Raw genomic sequence first — 17,865 nt, 5'->3', positions numbered from 1 at the left:
ATAAATCTATTGTCAAAGGATTAAGTGATAAGCTCTACGAAAAGAGGAAGGCCACAGCGCTGGATTTAGAGAAGCTAGTTAAATTGTGTGTCTCAGAAGGTGACTTCGCTAGAATTGACAAGATCATCGATGAGTTATGCAGAGATTATGCGTATGCGTTACACCAGCCCATGGCAAGGAACGCTGGTTTGATGGGTTTGGCTGCTGCAGCGATCGCTTTGGGCACCAACGATGTTGGAAGATACCTGAATCACATTCTGCCGCCCGTGTTGGCTTGTTTCGGAGATCAGAACGATCAGGTGAGATTCTATGCATGCGAAAGTTTGTATAATATTGCTAAGATCGCTAAGGGAGAGATACTTGTGTACTTCAACGAGGTATTTGATGTACTCTGTAAGGTAAGCGCGGACACAGAAAACTCTGTGAGGGGTGCAGCAGAGCTTTTAGATCGATTGATCAAGGATATAGTGGCCGAAACCGCTTCAAACTATATTAGTGTAGTCAACAGCGATCTTCGAGATGTCCCACCACGTTTAACTACTGACCCTATGACTGGTGAAGTTTATCAGGGAGATTATGAACAAGAAAGCTCTTTGGCATTTTCGTTACCAAAATTCATCCCACTTTTAACAGAAAGGATATATACTATAAATCCGGACACTAGGGTTTTTCTGGTAGACTGGCTAAAGGTTTTGCTGAACACGCCTGGATTGGAACTCATCTCATTTTTACCCTCATTCCTAGGAGGCCTCTTCACCTTCTTGGGTGACTCTCACAAGGACGTCAGAACTGTCACGCACGCCTTGCTGGACCTTTTGCTACATGAGGTTGAACGTATTTCCAAATTACAGTCGAGTCTCAGAAAGATGGAAAGGCAGAAACAGCTTGAAGATAAGAATGAAGGATCATCAAAGAAAGTAGATGGTTTTTTGATTGCAGAGAAGAAAAAAACATTAATGACAGCACTAGGAAAGCTGTCGATTGACAAGAATGGTCATCCGGTCGAAGCAGCCCGTCCAAAAGATGACGCAAAACCCGAAGCGGTAGACAGTGATAGTTCAGTGAGTGAAACTGTGGGAGTTGTTTCCTCAATCGCTGATCGCGACGGTGAGGATTATATTCCAGGGCAGGATATACACCTAGACTTCTCGGAAATCATAGACATCTTGGTGAATAATCTTGCCTCTTCTGAAGCCGAGATACAATTGGTCGCTATACACTGGATGAGGACTATTTTAACACTCTCACCTGACGATTTCGTTCCTTTCTTCTCAAAGATATTATCATTATTGTTGAAACTGCTAAGTGATCCGGACCCTCGTATTAGTGAGAGTGCTCGAATTGTCAATAAACAATTGATTGAGCTGTGCAATGACTATAATCATTCTAAGGACCCCACTGCAATAGCTTACGGGTCAATAGTCAACAGCATGACTTTACAATTTTTCGATAGCAAAGTTGATGCTAAGATAGCTTGTCTTGACTGGCTTTTGCTAATCTACAGGAAAGCGCCAAGCCAAATTCTAAGGCATAACGATAGCATGTTTCTAACGTTGCTTAAGTCCCTTTCGGACAAGGACAGTAGATTAACTGAGAAGGCTCTTGAACTTTTATCAAGCTTGTGCTCAGATTCCAATGACAACTACATCAAAAAATTCCTCCAGGATCTTTTGATCCTATTTAAGAAAGATACGAAGCTTTTGAAGGCCCGCGCCAATTTCATCATGAGACAGCTTTGCGCTAGACTAACTCCAGAAAGAATTTACAGAGTAGTCTCACCAATTTTAGATTCGTATGACGACGTTGTATTTGTTCGCATGGTAATTCAAATACTCAGTACCAACCTAATCACAGCCTCTGAAGTGGACTCACTGAGAAAAAAGCTAAGAAGTGGAGATGATGGGATGTTTTTTAACACGTTGTTCAGATCGTGGTGTCAAAATCCTGTTTCAGTAATTTCTCTCTGTCTGGTCTCTGAAAATTATGATATGGCTTACTCCGTTCTACAGGCTTATGTGGACTACGACTTAACCCTCAATGATCTTATTCAACTGGACGTCTTGGTGCAGCTTTTAGAATCTCCTGTTTTTACTAGGATGCGTCTGCAATTATTGGAACAACAAAAGTATCCACACCTGCACAAGTCATTATACGGAATCCTGATGATTTTACCGCAATCTAAAGCTTTTGATGTACTGAATAGAAGGCTAAACTCTGTTAGTAACTGGACCTGGCAACCACCTTCTGATAGGAATGTCTATCAGCAGAGGAGCTCTTCGCAATCGAGTCTAAGTAACAGTGTTGAGTCGGAAGGTTATCAAAATTCGGTCAGTCAAAATAAGCTTCACGCCCGTGAACTGTTGAAGCATTTTAATAACGTCTGTGCTGCTGCTCGCTCGTCGCCAAGTTTTGGAGACGTATATGAGTCAGAACTTCTATTCATGGGATCGGTTCCAGAAAGTCAAAGAGAGCCTTCGTATAAAACTGGTACACCTATGAGAGTTGATTCCTCTAGCGACAAGCTGGGCGCTAGCAAGAGGGATAGTGGCACTGATGCGAGCTCAGTGATATATAGGAGCAGTGCTTCTAGAAGGCAAACTGACCGAGAATCATCTCAGGCGTCCTAATGCCCCATTACTGCAGCTTTCACCTTCGTCTAGTGCATAATACACATTAAGAACTAATGCGAGAGGTGTAGTGTTGTTTGAAAGACCGAAAGTAAGCTCGGAATAATGACTATAATGGTATAAATGCATTCTGAATAATTATTGTAGAAGCTCGTCTCTGTAATGAGGCTGGAAGTTGACCTTCTTGGATTTTTCTTGACGGATATGTCTATTCATATCATTTCTCTCAAGCTGCTGCATCTTTTTGACACCTTGTTTGTATTGTTTCTCAGTAACGCCACTAATGATTCGTCTATCCGCAGCGGTAACAGTTCTCCTACTATCGTTTCTGTCAGGTGGCAAGGGAAGGTTTTGTCGGTAGTATCTTTGGCCAATTCTATGTCCTAGTCTGGCACCGGTTGGGAGTGTCATCTCCATCCCCGTGTCATCAACAGATACCATTGTGAAATTCGAATTTACGTCATGTTGCACATCATTTCCAATCGCCTCCTGGCCTTCTTCTCCCTCCAAAGAAACTGAGGATTGGGTTCTTTTACCAGAAGGTGAGGGCTGTCCGTCATCTTCCGCAAGGCTGAAATCGTAATATGGCGATAGACGTTCTCTCTCTTCTTTGGTCTCGTAGGGAAGTCTACAATGACGTTTCGAGTTCATGTGAGCTCTGATACTCTCTAAACTGGAACCTTCGAAGCTACAGCAAAAACAGTTTTTCTCAACAACAATAACCTCAATCAGGTATTTCAATAAACCTGCAAGATCAGTAAGGTAGGATCTTTCCGGTATGTATAACCCGTGCTCACGGAACATATGATTTACATTACGCTCGGTTTCTTTGAATTTGGCATCACAATAGATACAATCACGAATACTGAGTGTATTGACTTCACCGTCTTCTTCATTATGTTCTAAACTAGAAGCCGATGAATCGGAATTGTAATTAGATTCACTTGTAAATCCATATTCTGAAACTGTATCCTCACCATAGTCTGTATTTGTTTCTTCGCTAAACACAGACAGTTTGGAGATCTCAGAGGTAACGGATTCGGCCGGTGATTGAGACCTGGCAGACTTCTTATTTGCATCATCGGTAGCCAATTTACTAACGTTTTCAGACCTTCCTCGAGAATCAATGGCCTGGGGCTTGCGGCTAATCTTCTTCTCCTTGGGCTGATGACGCACATTACCTTTGGGCTTCAACACGGCAAACCCAAACTCATCCACCTCGTTCTCCAGCCTTTGCTGCTCAGACAATTGTAGCTTTTCTGCAAACTCAGCTGCACTGATACGTGGTAAATTAGCCACCCTTCTCTTTAAATTGTACCGATGCCATTCAGTCTTCATATGGTAACGTTGCGAATCACTCGACTTGAACTGGATCTCACATGAGTTACAGGTAAAATTAGGGCCACTCATATTGGAATTTTTAGCTGTGGAATTCAACTTATACTTTTACGTCTTTTCAATATGGGGGCAATTTTTCACTTAGACGCTCGCTTGAGTCTTTAAGTTGGTAATTAAAGATATTCAACAAAGTAGATCGAGGAATAGATGCCTAGACCTTCTTGATGAACGTTATAGTACATACTTAACTTATACAATGCTAATGAGTTTTCTATTTGACAAGAGCTTGTTCATTTACCCATGGTTGAGATATTCTTGGCCACATACGCTTGTATAGAGACATAGCGACGACATCTTGGGCTGACAATTTACCATCGAAAGTAGCCTTGAAATAACCGTGAGTACCCAATCTTTCCTTGATGAAACCTGTTCTACCACTCTTGGTGAACAGTGGGATAGACTTGAACCATTCGATGTCTTCTGGGTTGAAGAACATGTAACGAACTGTGAGGACAGATTTGTGGAATCTGAATGGATGACCAGTCAAAATAATTCTTCTTGCCAGAATTCTAGTGAAGTCTGTGTTAATAAAAGAGCCATGACCGACCAATTCAACACCCTTTGGATCAAGTGGAGATTCCTTGAAATAGATAGCAGGGGACTGTGTAAAATCGACTGGTGCCAAGAATGTGGCAATCGATAGGGTATCTGGTTGCAAGAAACTCTCAAACTTGTGCACATTGTTGGGGCTGTTGGATGCTGAAGAGAAAAGAGGTTGGGTTCTGTATCTTCTAACACCGTATTGTACTATTAGTGTCTCCTTCGAAGGAACAGGTTTGTCGTATTCTTCCCATCTTTGAATAGATAAATTAACCATCGCAATCTTATGTTCATGGAGCAACAGCCCGTAAACCGCGAATGCAATTTGGTTAGGATGATTTATTTTTGGTATTAGTGCCTTTGGAAATTTCAAATATAGTCTTATTCTCTCACCAGCTAGTACCTGTGCTTCGTTTTTTGCCTCTTTAAGAATCTTACTACGAGTGTTTTTATAATTGGAGATTCTCAATAAACGTTTCCACTCCGCTGGTGCATGTGGATCCTTTTCGTTTACGTCCCATGCACAATTGTGAAGATTTTTCAACCCTCTGTATCTCTTCAGGCGTTCAATGGCCGACTCGCTTGGGTCCAGCTCAATTTCATCAGGGAATTCTCTATCTTCCTTCTCTAGGGCTCTATATTCATTCAACTGGCGAGCTTCTTCTGCAGGCGATAAATCAACAAACGTAGTGTCATTAACATCCCTATCATCACCATCTAAATCTTCTTGATCGTAGTCTTGCTGATCTAGATCCATTCCCTCGTCCATATCAGCAACGTCCTCATCTATTGATGCACACTCTTCTTCCTCGCCATCACTGGGTACTACGTCATCCAGGTACCATTTAGCTTGGTAATCAGAAGTACCCTTCGGCACATGAACCTTAGCGGTATGTTGTTCTCTTCCGGGTAGAAAGCCGTGTTCATCGTATCTAGCGGCTTTCAAATCATCGTATTCAAAATCTCCCTCTGACATATCCTCCATTTCAGCATCGATTGGTGCAAACTCATCCAAAGTCTCTCTATTCTCATTTGACTCAAAAGTATTGTTCAAATCAGCATCAAGTGCTGTAATTTCATCCTTAGTTTTCTTCTTACTAGCAGATGACTGGCATCTCTCGATCTTTGTCACTTGGAAATCCCCCAGGTCTGGGATATGAATCAATCTATTTGCGTTGAAGCCAATACCACGCGTGGTACCTTCAACAACCAACTCACCAAATTCCGCATCTCTTTCAATAAAGTCTACCTGGTTTGCCACCATATAACCTCTGTTATCTCTCCACTGAACACCGCGAGGAAATTTTTGACATAGAACCCTCAATGCATTTGCAGATTCACTCGCCTTTTCCAAATTGTATATACGTTGCTCACTTGGGAAAAAATGCTTGAAATAACTTTCTAACGATTGTTTGACGTCTAGCTGAAATTTTTCCTTTTCGTGCACAGCAGAAAGGTTCGTGACAACCCCCATATAGGAAGCAATACCTTGAAGCTCAAGTGCTCTGATGACTTGTTCACCAAATTCGGAATCCACTTCACTGGCACCACTAAGACCAAAAACCACGTAATCAGCCACTTTGGCACTATCCAAGATGTTCATAAAGCTGTTCATATCAGGGCTAATGATTTTAAAATTACTCTTAAAATTCTTCACATGAACGTCCTTGACAAACGGGCCCTCTGAGAGAGAACCTGAGGCATCCTCGATCATATCAACTGATGAAAACAGCTTGTAAAAAATGTCAGTTGCGTTCACGTCATCTGTCAATGGTATAATAGTGACAATTTTCTCAGCACCATTGTTTCCCTCAAAAAGTCTCTTCATCTCCATAGTACTGAGTAGCTTCTGGTCCCTCAATTGCTTTGCGATGTTCTTTCTTTGCAATTTTGACTGTGGTTTAGAAGCCTTCGAAGTTCCGCCGGTGCTCTTCTCAACTTTTCCCTTGTATAGGCGCTTCAAAGCACCTTTAGACGAATGCCTAGATTTAAATCCTTTGTGACCATTTTTGATCGAAGATCTATGCGAATGACCAGCCATATTTTTGTGGGAAGGCACGAAGGATATCAGAGATCCACCTACTTTGATGAGATGAGATGAGATGAGATGACTTTAAAATTTTTCAATCTTGTATAGATAAATTGATCGAGTTTTTCAAGTGACTGTTTTCCCGCATCCGTGAACCAATGTGTTTCTAAAAATCCAAAACTTTTTCAATTTGAAATTTTCAGATTTTCATTTTTGAAAAATTCTGAAAACTGGGAACTCTCGAAGGGACGCAACGCGGAAAGTTGGAAATGTTCACCAAGCCAGAAGCCGTTAGCCACTGTAGCGAGCAGTGAGATGGGAACTGTTGATTGATGATAGTGGATTAAGTGATAGTATCTTTTGACTGCAAAGGTTTTGACTGTTTAATTGTAAGATCACGTATATCGACAAAGAGAATATAAATTATCGTATGTGAAATAACCGTGATATAAAAATCGAGAGGACGTCAAGAGAATTCCGCAAATTTTGAAATACAGAGGGTACAAACTCTACAGATTGACATTGTTTTGTTAGACTCCACCACTCGAGATACACAAGAAGTACAGTTATACTAACGTATATTATAGCAAGATGGCTCACGAAAACGTTTGGTTCTCTCATCCAAGAAGATTCGGTAAAGGTTCCCGCCAATGTCGTGTCTGTTCTTCTCACAGTGGTTTGATCAGAAAGTACGGTTTGAACATCTGCCGTCAATGTTTCAGAGAGAAGGCTAATGACATCGGTTTCAACAAATACCGTTAAGAGGTCTAACTTTTGATGAAAGATTTTACTTGTCAATTATAGCTAGTCCTTATGTATCCTTATGTTTAAACAACCAATAAATTAAGGCTCACACTATTCATCAACTATCTCCTAGGATACTACATGCCTTAACATAAACTTAACCTGTTAAACCTATAAAGCTTTATTGAATATGATAGTTACCCGACTTGTATTGTTGGTATATAAAGAGGGAATCTTGCAGTACTTGTTACCTATTCCTCATCACTTTTAAGAGGCCGAATCAAAAACATTTAATTTTCAGGAAACAATGCCACAGTTAACTACCTAGTTTTCCAACGGTGGTAAATTGCCAGTGTTTCATTATAATGAGATACCAGTTTCCAAGAACAAATCTTATTGACAGGATAGGAAGTCCATTGTCTGAGTGTCCTCAATGAGGGCTATAGGCTAGGGATGTCGAAAGATAGTCAACATTTTCTACTTCTTGTACTTTTTACGTATTAAAATTTAGGCGTGAAAACCTTGAACTTCTTGGGCGGCTGACGAGCTGGAGCGACGAACATTTGTGATTTAAAATCACCAACGTCTGTGATCAGCTTACCCTTTGGATACACTGTTTTGTCCAATTTGGATTCATCGATGTTGTCAGCGACCACTCGCGATTTCAAATGGAGCACAAGTTTAGAAACTTCGGGTCCAGCGATGTATGAATCGTAGAAATCGATGAGGTCAGCCTTTGTAAGTGTCGAAACTAGACGAGCCTTGTTTTGACGATGCAAAAAGTTGTAATCTCCCAAATAAATTGAAGCAGTGTATCTACTGCTCTCCTCTTTCATGTTCTTGTACTTTTGTAATAAAGTCTTGCACAATGCATCTTTGTGATTCTCAAAGTCACGATCTGACATCTCTTTCAAAGTTTTACCGAACTGTTCCAAGAATGATTCGATTCTCCACTCTAAGTAAGGTGTTGTGTGTTCAGATTGGATTAAGATACGGATGTTGGCAGTTCCGTGGTTGTTTAGACTCGAGCTGAACACAACGTACCCTAGTTGTTCTTTGGTTCTTAAAGTGTCAAAACAGGGCTCGTGTAGCATTTGAGCAAATAATCTACCTATGGCAGATAGAGCCTCGTCGTAAACTCCTAGTTGAATAACGTATTGAATACAGGAATTGACGTTTTGAGTGTCTGCTAGTTTAGCCTCATACCTGTGGGTTTTACCCAATGGTAGTACATATGATCTTATCCTGGCATTCTTTATCTGTGAGTTACTGACACTGTTGGAACGAAGCATCTGAATCAATGAATCTATTTGGTCTGCTTCTTCGTACTTGATGTTACCATGGACAAGTGTTTCGAAGAACATCTCTTCGAAAATGGTCGGGATAAATGCTTCCAATTGTTCAAAAGTTAACTGCTCAACCACTTCGAGTTTTTCTTCAGCGGTCCATGATCTTTCGTTCACCAATGAATTGTATAGCGATGAAACCTGGGAATAAGGAATCTCATACAATTGGTTATTCAAATGTTGCTTTGATTTTTCCTTGAATATTTCAAACCTTTTTCTGTCGGGCTTGAAAGCCTTTAGACCTTCCAAGAAACGCGTTAGCAAAATGATTAGCTTATCGTTGAAACCGGTAATGGTAATATCCAATCCTTCATTTGTCTTGATAAATGAAAGATGTAAGTCAGCACATGAAGCATCATATTGTAGATCCTTTAAGTAATCGTTGATCAGTTGCACGTATAAAGTTGACAGCATACTGTTCACGATACTCGCATGCGTGTGAGGCAGCTTGAAAGTAGTGTAGATGTAGCCTCGTGGTTGCCAAAACCTGTCATCCTTCTTATACCATAATTTGCTAATCTTGTCATCCTTGAGTAGCAATGGTTCCTCCAGAGGTTCAACATTTTCAAGTTTATCTACGTTGAAATTGGTGGCAATAAATTCGTTTGGCCGTGGTAGGTGCAAGTGAGAGTTAAGCCCTGGGTGCTGAAGTCTCTTTAAAAGATCTGCACTAAAATCGACCGTAGAGTACTCGGTTCCATACCATTTTTCGACAGAATCTGTCTTGAAAGTTTTGCAGATCAATACGATACGACAGTTTTCAACATTCAAAGATTGCACATACTTTGTAATCAGGTCCGGTTCATACTTTGAAAGCAGGCTAGTAGCCAAAATACTTTTAACAGGAATGTAGTCCTTTTCTAGTGCTTTGGCCAGGGAGGAGACAGTACCAGAAGAATTTTTCTTTTGTTCGAACTTAAAAGAAGCCTTGGAAATATCTTCCAATTCTAAGTAGATCCATTCTTCTGGCAAAGAGTTTTTCAGCATTTCAATGTACTGGAAAATAGTATGTGTGACATCTTCATGGTGTTTCAAACCTTCATCTGTCAAATCAATGTCAATGCAGAAAAATGCGTTTGACTTGGAAACGGTGTGGCCCCCTGCGGACAATTCATTTGCCCAACCCAAGCTCTTGAGATGTGCCAGTAACGAGCCTGATCCTTCATGTCCTATCAGGTGGCTTAAAATATGGTTTGGTTTCGATTCCCAGTGGTCCTCTACATCAGGCACAACAAAAGTGACCTCGAGTTTTGTCAAATCCTTCACTGGCTTAACATGGATGAATTTCTTCAAGTAAGCGCCGTCAAGAATAGAGGCCTCGAATTCGGGAGCGGGACGTGGTAAATTGGGCACATCTGAGAACAGTTCATAAGCCCAATCCGATAAAGTATCCAAATCTTCTCTCCCTAAAACACACAATTTCATGAGGTTCGCTGAGTAGTACTTGCTGTAAAAATTCAACAGTTCGTTGCGAACATCAACGCCTTTAGATTTTGGAATTTCATTCAGTGTCTTTAGATTACCTGTCGAAAACTTATGGTATGGATGGCTTGGATTCGATAAAGATTTATCCAATTGGTAGAGCCTCCATATGTCATTTTGTAAGTTCTTCTTATTCTCACTATCGACTGCATTGATCTCCTTGTCTGTGGAGTCCTTACTGAATAAAGGGCCAGTGAAAAATCCAGAAAATCTGTCCAAGGCCCCCTTCAAGTGCTCATGGTTCACTTGAAAATAGTAATTAGTATTCTGGGCACCTGTGTATGCATTGGATGATCCACCGTGTTTACTCAAGAAGCTGGAATACTCGTTCTCATCAGGGAACTTCCTAGAGCCCATAAATAACAAATGCTCGCAGAAATGTGCCAAACCAGGCAATTCTTCCGGATCAGAGAAAGCGCCAATATTGACATCTAATGCTGCTGCAGATTTATCAGTTGTTGGGTCCTGAATAATCAATGCTTTCAAATCGTTTGGCAATTGGATAAATCGGTATGAGCGGTCATCCAAATCAGGCTTAATAAAGTCCGATTCAAGCTGTTTATAGCCGTTGGAGAGGACGTTTTTCGAAGCAGTACTCATCTGTGCTTTGTAGGATCTTAGGTATCTACTCGTTGATCTCCCAAGTAAAGCTATGCTCATATATGGGGTAAATGGATCACGAAAACACAATTGGTTCAGTTTGTCCAATTTTTCCAAATAAGATCTAAAACTCAGCCAAAAACTATTTTAAAACCGATTCAAGCTCTCCTTTAACTCTTTTCACGCTGTCTTGTCGCACTTGCAGTGAGTGCCTTTCGCGCATCTTTAAAAGTACTTTCCACAACTTACCTTCAAGGCCAAGACAAATATCACAAGAATAGAACTAAATGGCAAGACTAAAGGCATTCGACCTCCTCTCGATCGGTGTGGTATCCGCTGCTGGAGTCTGGATGGGCATGAGGTTCTTCGAACCAATAGTGATCGATCGTCTTAAGAAAGATGGAAACTTACGCACGGACATCCCTGTTCCAGAGTATGATGCAAACGGAGATCCCACTGACTCGAAGCCGATGACAGAACTGAAAGATGAATTGATCGCCATACAGCAACGAGAGAAAGCTCAAAAGGCCATTGAGCAATCCAGCTCAAATTCTACTTGAATTGATGAGATTTTAAGTATTATGGTGAAAAATCGCTCCAGACGCACAGCTTGAAGAATTCATTATTAGACTGAAAAAAAATTGCAACTCATCTCATCTCATCTCGCGATAGATTGACGTTTAAACTGTATATAGGTTGATTTTGTGGTCTCTATTAGGTCTGTATATGGCTCTGTAGGACTATGGGTAAGTCAAAGAAAAGATCTAGAGCCTCAAAGGCCCGTTTGAACCCAATTGGTGGTGGAAAAGATACACATTCAAAGGATAATGCCTTAGTGACGAAGAAGGTACAGCCACTGTTGGAGAAATTGCACAGCGCAGTTCCCAATGACAGGGCTATGGCTTTGGGCTCTATCAGTGTGCTATGTGAGGATACTCACATGCGGAAATTACTGTTGAAGGAGAAGTTAGTACACATCGTACTGAGTAAGCTGTTGACTGATAATAATACTGAAATTGTCGTAGAGTCCTTTGGGTTGCTCAGAAATTTGTCTCTAGAAGAAGGTTACGATGTCTCTATTCATCTGTGGAGATCGGATATCTGGAAAAGTATAGATCAAGGTTTTGGTAAGCTATTGGAATCATTGACTGCGTTGCAAGCTAGCGAAGAGCAAAACTCTAAAAGCTCTACTGAATCAAGAAGATTACTCTTCGATTATGCTGACAACCTTTTATCATTGGTGGTTGCCCTAGGCAATGGCGCAGATGAAATCTTACAACAATTACTGGAAGCTCCCAAGCTTGAACGCCTATTTGAAGTCATTGCTCGTCTATTACAATACGGAGTGACGAAATTACCCTTGTCGGTTTTTAACACTGTTCTGGATCTCCTATATGATTTCAGTTCAGAATCGTTTGACTTTATTGATGCGGTGACCAACAATAGTTTTCTCTCTGCTTTCGTCAAGAGTTTGCCAGAACAAATTAACACCCCAGCTTTTAACGAATTGACAAAGGTTCTAATCCAAGGTATTTATCTGCAGTTCTTGGATATGGATATTACTTATCAGCAAGCAAATGAGATCACTCATACGGTGTGCGACTCAGTAAAGGACATAGACTTTGAACAAGTCAAAAGCGATCTTTCGACTGCGTCGCATGACGAGGAGTTGGCTCAAACCAAGGATTCTCAAGTCGCTCAAAAGATTAAAGATTATACAAAAGCCCGCATAAGTGCCATGATGAAATTGCAGAGTATAGAGATCGCCATTGATCTCATAACAGCAACCACTGAGATCGTTGCATCCATTTATGAGGAGAAAAAAAAACCACTGCCAAATGCGCTATTGGAAACAGTCACAGTTTATCTACCAGAGATATTTCAACACCTGAGCCGAGATTTCTCGTCTCGTATCTTAATTGCATGGAACAATATGTTGTGGCTCTATCTGACGCTTGAGATTAATTTCTTCGAACTTAATGAAAATTACAAGAATTTGTGGGAATTCGTCAACACAGTCGATGAGAAACAGCTAGACCTCAAGTTGGGGAAGCTGAGCGTTACTTGGGCACTACTTAAGACTATTGCGTTGCAATCAGAGCCCGCAAAGTGGTTATCAGAGTTCCAATTAGTGAACAACGAAGCTTTTGCAAATTCTTTAATTGAAAATTACAAGAAGGACATGAGCGACCAAGATATCTTACCAGAGAACTCTATCGAATTAGGTCAAAGGTATATTGGTATCCTATCGACTTACGCATCCTTCCAACATCAGATTCAAATCAACGAACTGATTGGTAAATTCATCTTGGAACAGCTGTGTGGTCCAAAGCTACCAGCAGAATTACTGATTGAATTCACAAACTCACTTTTCGAGATATACGGTGATGAGAATTTTGACTATAATAAACCTGTTTTCGTGCAATGTGGGTTTCTCAAAATACTAGAGACCAACGTGGTACCACATCTGAAGGCACAGTTTAAGTTTGTGGATAGGAATAAAAACTCTCAATTGAAGGATAGGTGTAGTGAGTGTTTCAACACATTAGAAAGTTTTATTCATTACAAGAAAAACGAATAAGTTTAAATGAGCTTCAAGTTTTTCACCTGTATATTACATAGATCATCATCTTTCTTTATCGGTATTATTTCGTATATTGCTTCGCCTGTGCTGCTACTTTCTTCTCGTATTCAACTCTGTTTCTTTGGAATGCCTTCCATGCCGGTTCCTGAGCGGGGGAATTTGGATTAGGTGTATCTAACAAGTCCTGAACGCCAATAACAATTTGCTTCAAAGTGATAGCGGGCCTCCAATCTTGATCCTCATTCAAAATACTCAAACACACTGTCCCACTGGGGTAAATATTGGGATGATAAAACCCAGCCGGGAACCTCACCTTTGGAGGTTTCGACGGATACTCGTCTGGATACTCTATGCTAATTGGGTATACACCGTGATCCCATAGGGTTCCTTCTCTACCTGGTATTCCAGCTTCCCATTTTTGCAAATTCATTGTACCATCGGCATTCCTTGTGGGTTTAGCAAAGAATCCAAATGGATGGTCCTTTCTCCATTTCTTTCTCTCCTCTTGTAAACGTTGCAAGCACAAACTACTCATCTTTTACTGTCCTGTCCTTTCACCTGAGATGAGTTTGTTGTGGTTGGTTCATTATGCTGATTTGCATCTTTTTTAATGAAAATCCGACAAGCTCATCGATCCTACTCTACAAGACAAAGATGAAGAGGTCTCAAACTTTTCCATAATTCGTTAATCCAAACATCTTTCTACCATTCTAAGTACTCGTAATGTAAAGATATTCCTTTAGCCCTGTTATCGTAGCATTTAAATACTAAATGTGGGGTATCAGAGACACTACGCCATAAGCCTTGTGGTTCTTGAAGTAACCAGAATCAGGTTCCTATATAGCGCTCGAGTGGACCTGCACTGGCAACTTCATCAACCTTTTGGATCCGGCCATTTTATTAGCATTTTAAAGCTCATTTGAATGTTCACCTTTGAAGGAAATCTATTCGAAATTCGCTTAATCTTGCAAGACTACTTACTAAGGAAAGTAAGTCAATATGAGTGGTGAGAATCGACGTGATCCAGAAGAGGAGTACGATGAGTTGGATGATCTCCTAGATGAGGATCCAGGTAAGTTAGAATTCGAAGCGCAACAAGAGGAAAGCACAGAGCCCACCAGTGCTGCCAGGGATGCAGCGGTAGAGGTAGAGGACCCTGAAGTGAAGGAAATGATGCAAGATTTACAAAATGAATTTGCAAATTTGATGAAGGATGGCGACATGGCCGACAAAGAGAAGGCTGAGCAAGCTGAGAATTTCCAAAGAATCTTGGGAATGTTGGGGGAAGCTAGTAAGACTCCAGGCCCCATCAATGGCACTGAAAAGGAACCACAAGGTTTCAAAAATGTGGTCTCAAAGACTCTCGATAGATTAAAAGAGAATGGTAGTAAAGTGGACACCAATTTGGCCAAAGAGGAAAAACAAAAGAACACAGACGATATACTATCCCAACTGCTAGACCAATTGGTTGAAAACGGCAACGTTGGTAATAATCAAGAGGGTGAAAAGGGTATGGATAATGCGATCCTTAACATTTTGAACCAGATGTCTTCGAAGGAAGTGCTATATCAACCAATGAAAGACATGCAAGTCGAATTGACCCAATGGCTCGAAGTTCATAAAGACGAGGAAGAGCACCGCGATAAGATGAGTGATTACATCAAGCAGCGGGAACTTGTTGAAGACATAGTCAAGATCTTTGAAAGCGAATCCTACTCCAACGAAACCCACAGAGATCAAATTACGGATCTTCTGGATCAACTAGAACAACTTGGAGATTCCCCCGTCAGCAAAAGTTTCAACAACAGTGGTGCGGGCAACGAACTTGACGACATTTCCAAAATGCTCGAGATCGACGGTGACGACCCAAACCTTGGAAACATCGATAAGGAGCTACAAGACACTTGCAAGCAGCAATAAGAGAAGCATTATCAAGATAGAGAATAACATGTACAATAAGGATCAACGTCATAGACCACTACTCTACCGTTATTATGTAGCTTTCTTACTACAAGCCATCTTAATATGGCTTACCCGAATGTTTTTTTCAGCGTTATATTTTTAGTTCTACATCGCTCGAGGATTTATCTTCAAAACATAACAGATCGAATACTTAAAATTCTCAAATTCGTGCATTCCAAGCCCCACCAAAACTCCAGATCACATTCGTTAATCAAGCATGCGTACCTCTTCTGTTGTTTCCACAGTCGTCTCTTTGGCTTTGTTGTCCAAGCAAGTTTTGGCAACCCCACCAGCTTGTTTGTTGGCCTGTGTTGCAGAAGTTAGCAAGGGATCTTCCAACTGTGACTCTATCAATGACGTTACCTGTATCGGTGAGAACGAAGGTAGCAGTACTCAAAGCTGTCTAGACTCTCGTTGTCCAGATGGAGATGCTAGTTCCGCTAATGATGCTTTCAAGCAAGCTGTTGCTGATCAAGGCGCCAGCGTCTCCAGCTCTTCCAGTTCTGCTAGCTCGAGTGCTACCAGCACTGCTTCTAGTTCTACTGTTTCTAGTTCTGCTGCATCTAGCTCTGCTGTCTCTAGCTCTACTGTTTCTAGCTCCGCTGTTTCTAGCTCCGCTGTTTCTAGCTCCGCTGTTTCTAGCTCCGCTGTTTCTAGCTCCGCTGTTTCTAGCTCTGTTGAGTCCAGTTCCACTGTTTCCAGTTCTGTCGTCTCGAGCTCTGCTTCTTCTAGCTCTGTTGAGTCCAGCTCCACTGTCGCCAGCTCCACTACCTCTGCTCCATCTACCTTGAGTTATTCTACTGTCTCCTCAATCTACAGCTCATCTTCTGACTCCGCCATTCCAAGCGTTGTCCCACAAAACGCTGGTAACTCTTTGCAAATCGGTTCATTCGCTGTTGCCGCTGCTGCTGCCTTGTTGATTTAAATGGACTCTTTATCCTTCTTTCCTTTATGCTAAATACCCAAATTTGAATTAGTTCTTATACGCATTAGATCCAGTATACAATCCACTATATATTGAGATACACTCAAAAGTTTCAATTGCTTTACTCTTTTGTTTCCGTATATACAGGTGGGTCCACGTATTTTGGAAGCACATCGGTCTTGGCATTCATGTTGGTCTGGACAAAGATCTGCATTGGTCTGATAATGACTTCGGTCTGTCGTCTGGTACCGTTGATATCCCAATCGATTAGCAGCTGGAAGTTGAAAGCTTTCTTGATCGTACAGGTTTTGAAACTATACAATCTGTTACCACGATGTCGGTAATCCTCTTCGTTGAATCTCAAATTCTTTAACAATGGATGGTTTCGAAGTTTTATTTCGCATTCCAAACGTCCTTCCTCCGCGTCACTTTCACTTGAATGAAACTCCGCATTCTCAAAATCAACTATCGTCGAGCTGAGCTTGGAAGGTATGTTGTTCACATCAATCAATCTAAGTGACGAAAAATTCTCATTGGCCACTCCTTGTGATAAATAGCTGACAGTTTCTAACAAATTAAGTTGTATCTTGGTTGGCACGATCTTCCACTTTTTGAATTGCGCAATATTGCCCATCATTACAAAATACACTTTATCAAATTTGTTAGAGCCTGAGCAAAACAAATAATCTTTCCTATAAGTTCTCCTCAATCCTCTGCTTCTTACTTCAACCCACATAGTACTCTTTAGATCCGGTAGTCCAACTTTATAAGTTGATTTGTAGACCTTCATCCTTTCACTGTTACTGGATGAGGAAGACGGTACACTATGTAATCTTTGGGGGTTCATACTATAATCGGCCGTTGTATTATCTTTTCCATTTCTTGAATGACGACTGCTCGGCGTTCGACTGCGTGAGGCGTCTTCCTTTTCATCGTCATCTTCATATTCGAGATCTCGAGCATCTGGGATAAATTCAATGAGGTCTATCTCTCTTATCAGCTTGTTGAAAGGTTTATACCACGAGTTCGATTTGCCCAACTCGATCTGCACTTGAACCATATACAACACTTTCCCATATGCATAGTAAAACAAATCCAAGTCGTCAATTTTGCTCAGATCTCTCCATTGATTGTTATGACTAGGTGGCAACCTGGTCTCCTCCCTCTTAGTGAAGCATACCAGCCCCTTGTAATGGTTTGCCAAACATTTGGGTCGTCTCGGCAGTTTTTCAAAGCCAAAGTTATACTCATATTGGCCTGGTTTGACTTTGAATGGTTTAGACGAGCCCTCCAGAGCATTCCACACATTATCAGGTGGGAACACTCTTTCAGTATAGTTGAATAAAGTATGGTAGGACCTATTATCCTGAGCAGGCATCATCATACCGTTTTGACCATATGTATTAATAGGATCTATTTTCGTTAAAGTCTCGGTAAATCCCTTCAGAATCACATTTATAGTCTTGATTGACAGAGGTTTTTTTAAATCAACTTTCACTGAACCTGATATGCGATCATTGGTGCTGTAGAAGTCGTTATTAAGCGGCGGTTTCAAATTGATTGTAATTTTTGGCGCCATTTGAAATGCACTATCACACTAGAAACTCCTCCAACCTGATATACCTGCT

General features: G+C 41.0%; 11 protein-coding genes across 11 annotated transcripts; 6 read left to right on the top strand and 5 right to left on the bottom strand.

Annotated features, from left to right (window-relative positions):
- Positions 1-170: 170 nt before the first annotated feature.
- VAC14 (Vac14p) lies at positions 171-2,627 on the top strand (the record flags this gene model as incomplete). Its single annotated transcript, XM_003681535.1, has 1 exon — positions 171-2,627. The coding sequence occupies one exon, from the start codon at positions 171-173 to the stop codon at positions 2,625-2,627; it is 2,457 nt and encodes an 818-aa protein (XP_003681583.1).
- A 138-nt stretch (positions 2,628-2,765) lies between these two features.
- Positions 2,766-4,037, bottom strand: REH1 (Reh1p; the record flags this gene model as incomplete). The annotated part of the gene is made up of 1 exon (XM_003681534.1): positions 2,766-4,037. One exon carries the CDS (start codon positions 4,035-4,037, stop codon positions 2,766-2,768), a length of 1,272 nt encoding a protein of 423 aa, XP_003681582.1.
- A 199-nt stretch (positions 4,038-4,236) lies between these two features.
- Positions 4,237-6,606, bottom strand: TSR1 (small subunit rRNA maturation protein TSR1; the record flags this gene model as incomplete). The annotated part of the gene is made up of 1 exon (XM_003681533.1): positions 4,237-6,606. One exon carries the CDS (start codon positions 6,604-6,606, stop codon positions 4,237-4,239), a length of 2,370 nt encoding a protein of 789 aa, XP_003681581.1.
- A 579-nt stretch (positions 6,607-7,185) lies between these two features.
- On the top strand, positions 7,186-7,356 carry TDEL0E01260 (40S ribosomal protein uS14; the record flags this gene model as incomplete). Its single annotated transcript, XM_003681532.1, has 1 exon — positions 7,186-7,356. The coding sequence occupies one exon, from the start codon at positions 7,186-7,188 to the stop codon at positions 7,354-7,356; it is 171 nt and encodes a 56-aa protein (XP_003681580.1).
- Positions 7,357-7,838: 482 nt separating this feature from the next.
- STE23 (metalloendopeptidase) lies at positions 7,839-10,826 on the bottom strand (the record flags this gene model as incomplete). Its single annotated transcript, XM_003681531.1, has 1 exon — positions 7,839-10,826. The coding sequence occupies one exon, from the start codon at positions 10,824-10,826 to the stop codon at positions 7,839-7,841; it is 2,988 nt and encodes a 995-aa protein (XP_003681579.1).
- Positions 10,827-11,053: 227 nt separating this feature from the next.
- Positions 11,054-11,326, top strand: ECM19 (Ecm19p; the record flags this gene model as incomplete). The annotated part of the gene is made up of 1 exon (XM_003681530.1): positions 11,054-11,326. The coding sequence occupies one exon, from the start codon at positions 11,054-11,056 to the stop codon at positions 11,324-11,326; it is 273 nt and encodes a 90-aa protein (XP_003681578.1).
- A 182-nt stretch (positions 11,327-11,508) lies between these two features.
- SYO1 (Syo1p) lies at positions 11,509-13,347 on the top strand (the record flags this gene model as incomplete). The annotated part of the gene is made up of 1 exon (XM_003681529.1): positions 11,509-13,347. One exon carries the CDS (start codon positions 11,509-11,511, stop codon positions 13,345-13,347), a length of 1,839 nt encoding a protein of 612 aa, XP_003681577.1.
- Positions 13,348-13,411: 64 nt separating this feature from the next.
- On the bottom strand, positions 13,412-13,885 carry UBC9 (E2 SUMO-conjugating protein UBC9; the record flags this gene model as incomplete). The annotated part of the gene is made up of 1 exon (XM_003681528.1): positions 13,412-13,885. The coding sequence occupies one exon, from the start codon at positions 13,883-13,885 to the stop codon at positions 13,412-13,414; it is 474 nt and encodes a 157-aa protein (XP_003681576.1).
- A 464-nt stretch (positions 13,886-14,349) lies between these two features.
- PEX19 (Pex19p) lies at positions 14,350-15,270 on the top strand (the record flags this gene model as incomplete). Its single annotated transcript, XM_003681527.1, has 1 exon — positions 14,350-15,270. The coding sequence occupies one exon, from the start codon at positions 14,350-14,352 to the stop codon at positions 15,268-15,270; it is 921 nt and encodes a 306-aa protein (XP_003681575.1).
- Positions 15,271-15,529: 259 nt separating this feature from the next.
- Positions 15,530-16,237, top strand: CCW14 (Ccw14p; the record flags this gene model as incomplete). Its single annotated transcript, XM_003681526.1, has 1 exon — positions 15,530-16,237. One exon carries the CDS (start codon positions 15,530-15,532, stop codon positions 16,235-16,237), a length of 708 nt encoding a protein of 235 aa, XP_003681574.1.
- A 121-nt stretch (positions 16,238-16,358) lies between these two features.
- Positions 16,359-17,816, bottom strand: ART10 (Art10p; the record flags this gene model as incomplete). The annotated part of the gene is made up of 1 exon (XM_003681525.1): positions 16,359-17,816. One exon carries the CDS (start codon positions 17,814-17,816, stop codon positions 16,359-16,361), a length of 1,458 nt encoding a protein of 485 aa, XP_003681573.1.
- Positions 17,817-17,865: the final 49 nt, after the last annotated feature.

Source organism: Torulaspora delbrueckii, chromosome 5 (assembly GCF_000243375.1).
Source record: "Torulaspora delbrueckii CBS 1146 chromosome 5, complete genome".
Taxonomy (NCBI): domain Eukaryota; kingdom Fungi; phylum Ascomycota; class Saccharomycetes; order Saccharomycetales; family Saccharomycetaceae; genus Torulaspora; species Torulaspora delbrueckii.
The sequence above is the reverse complement of the archived record's forward strand: the minus strand, read 5'-3'. Positions and strand labels throughout refer to the sequence as shown.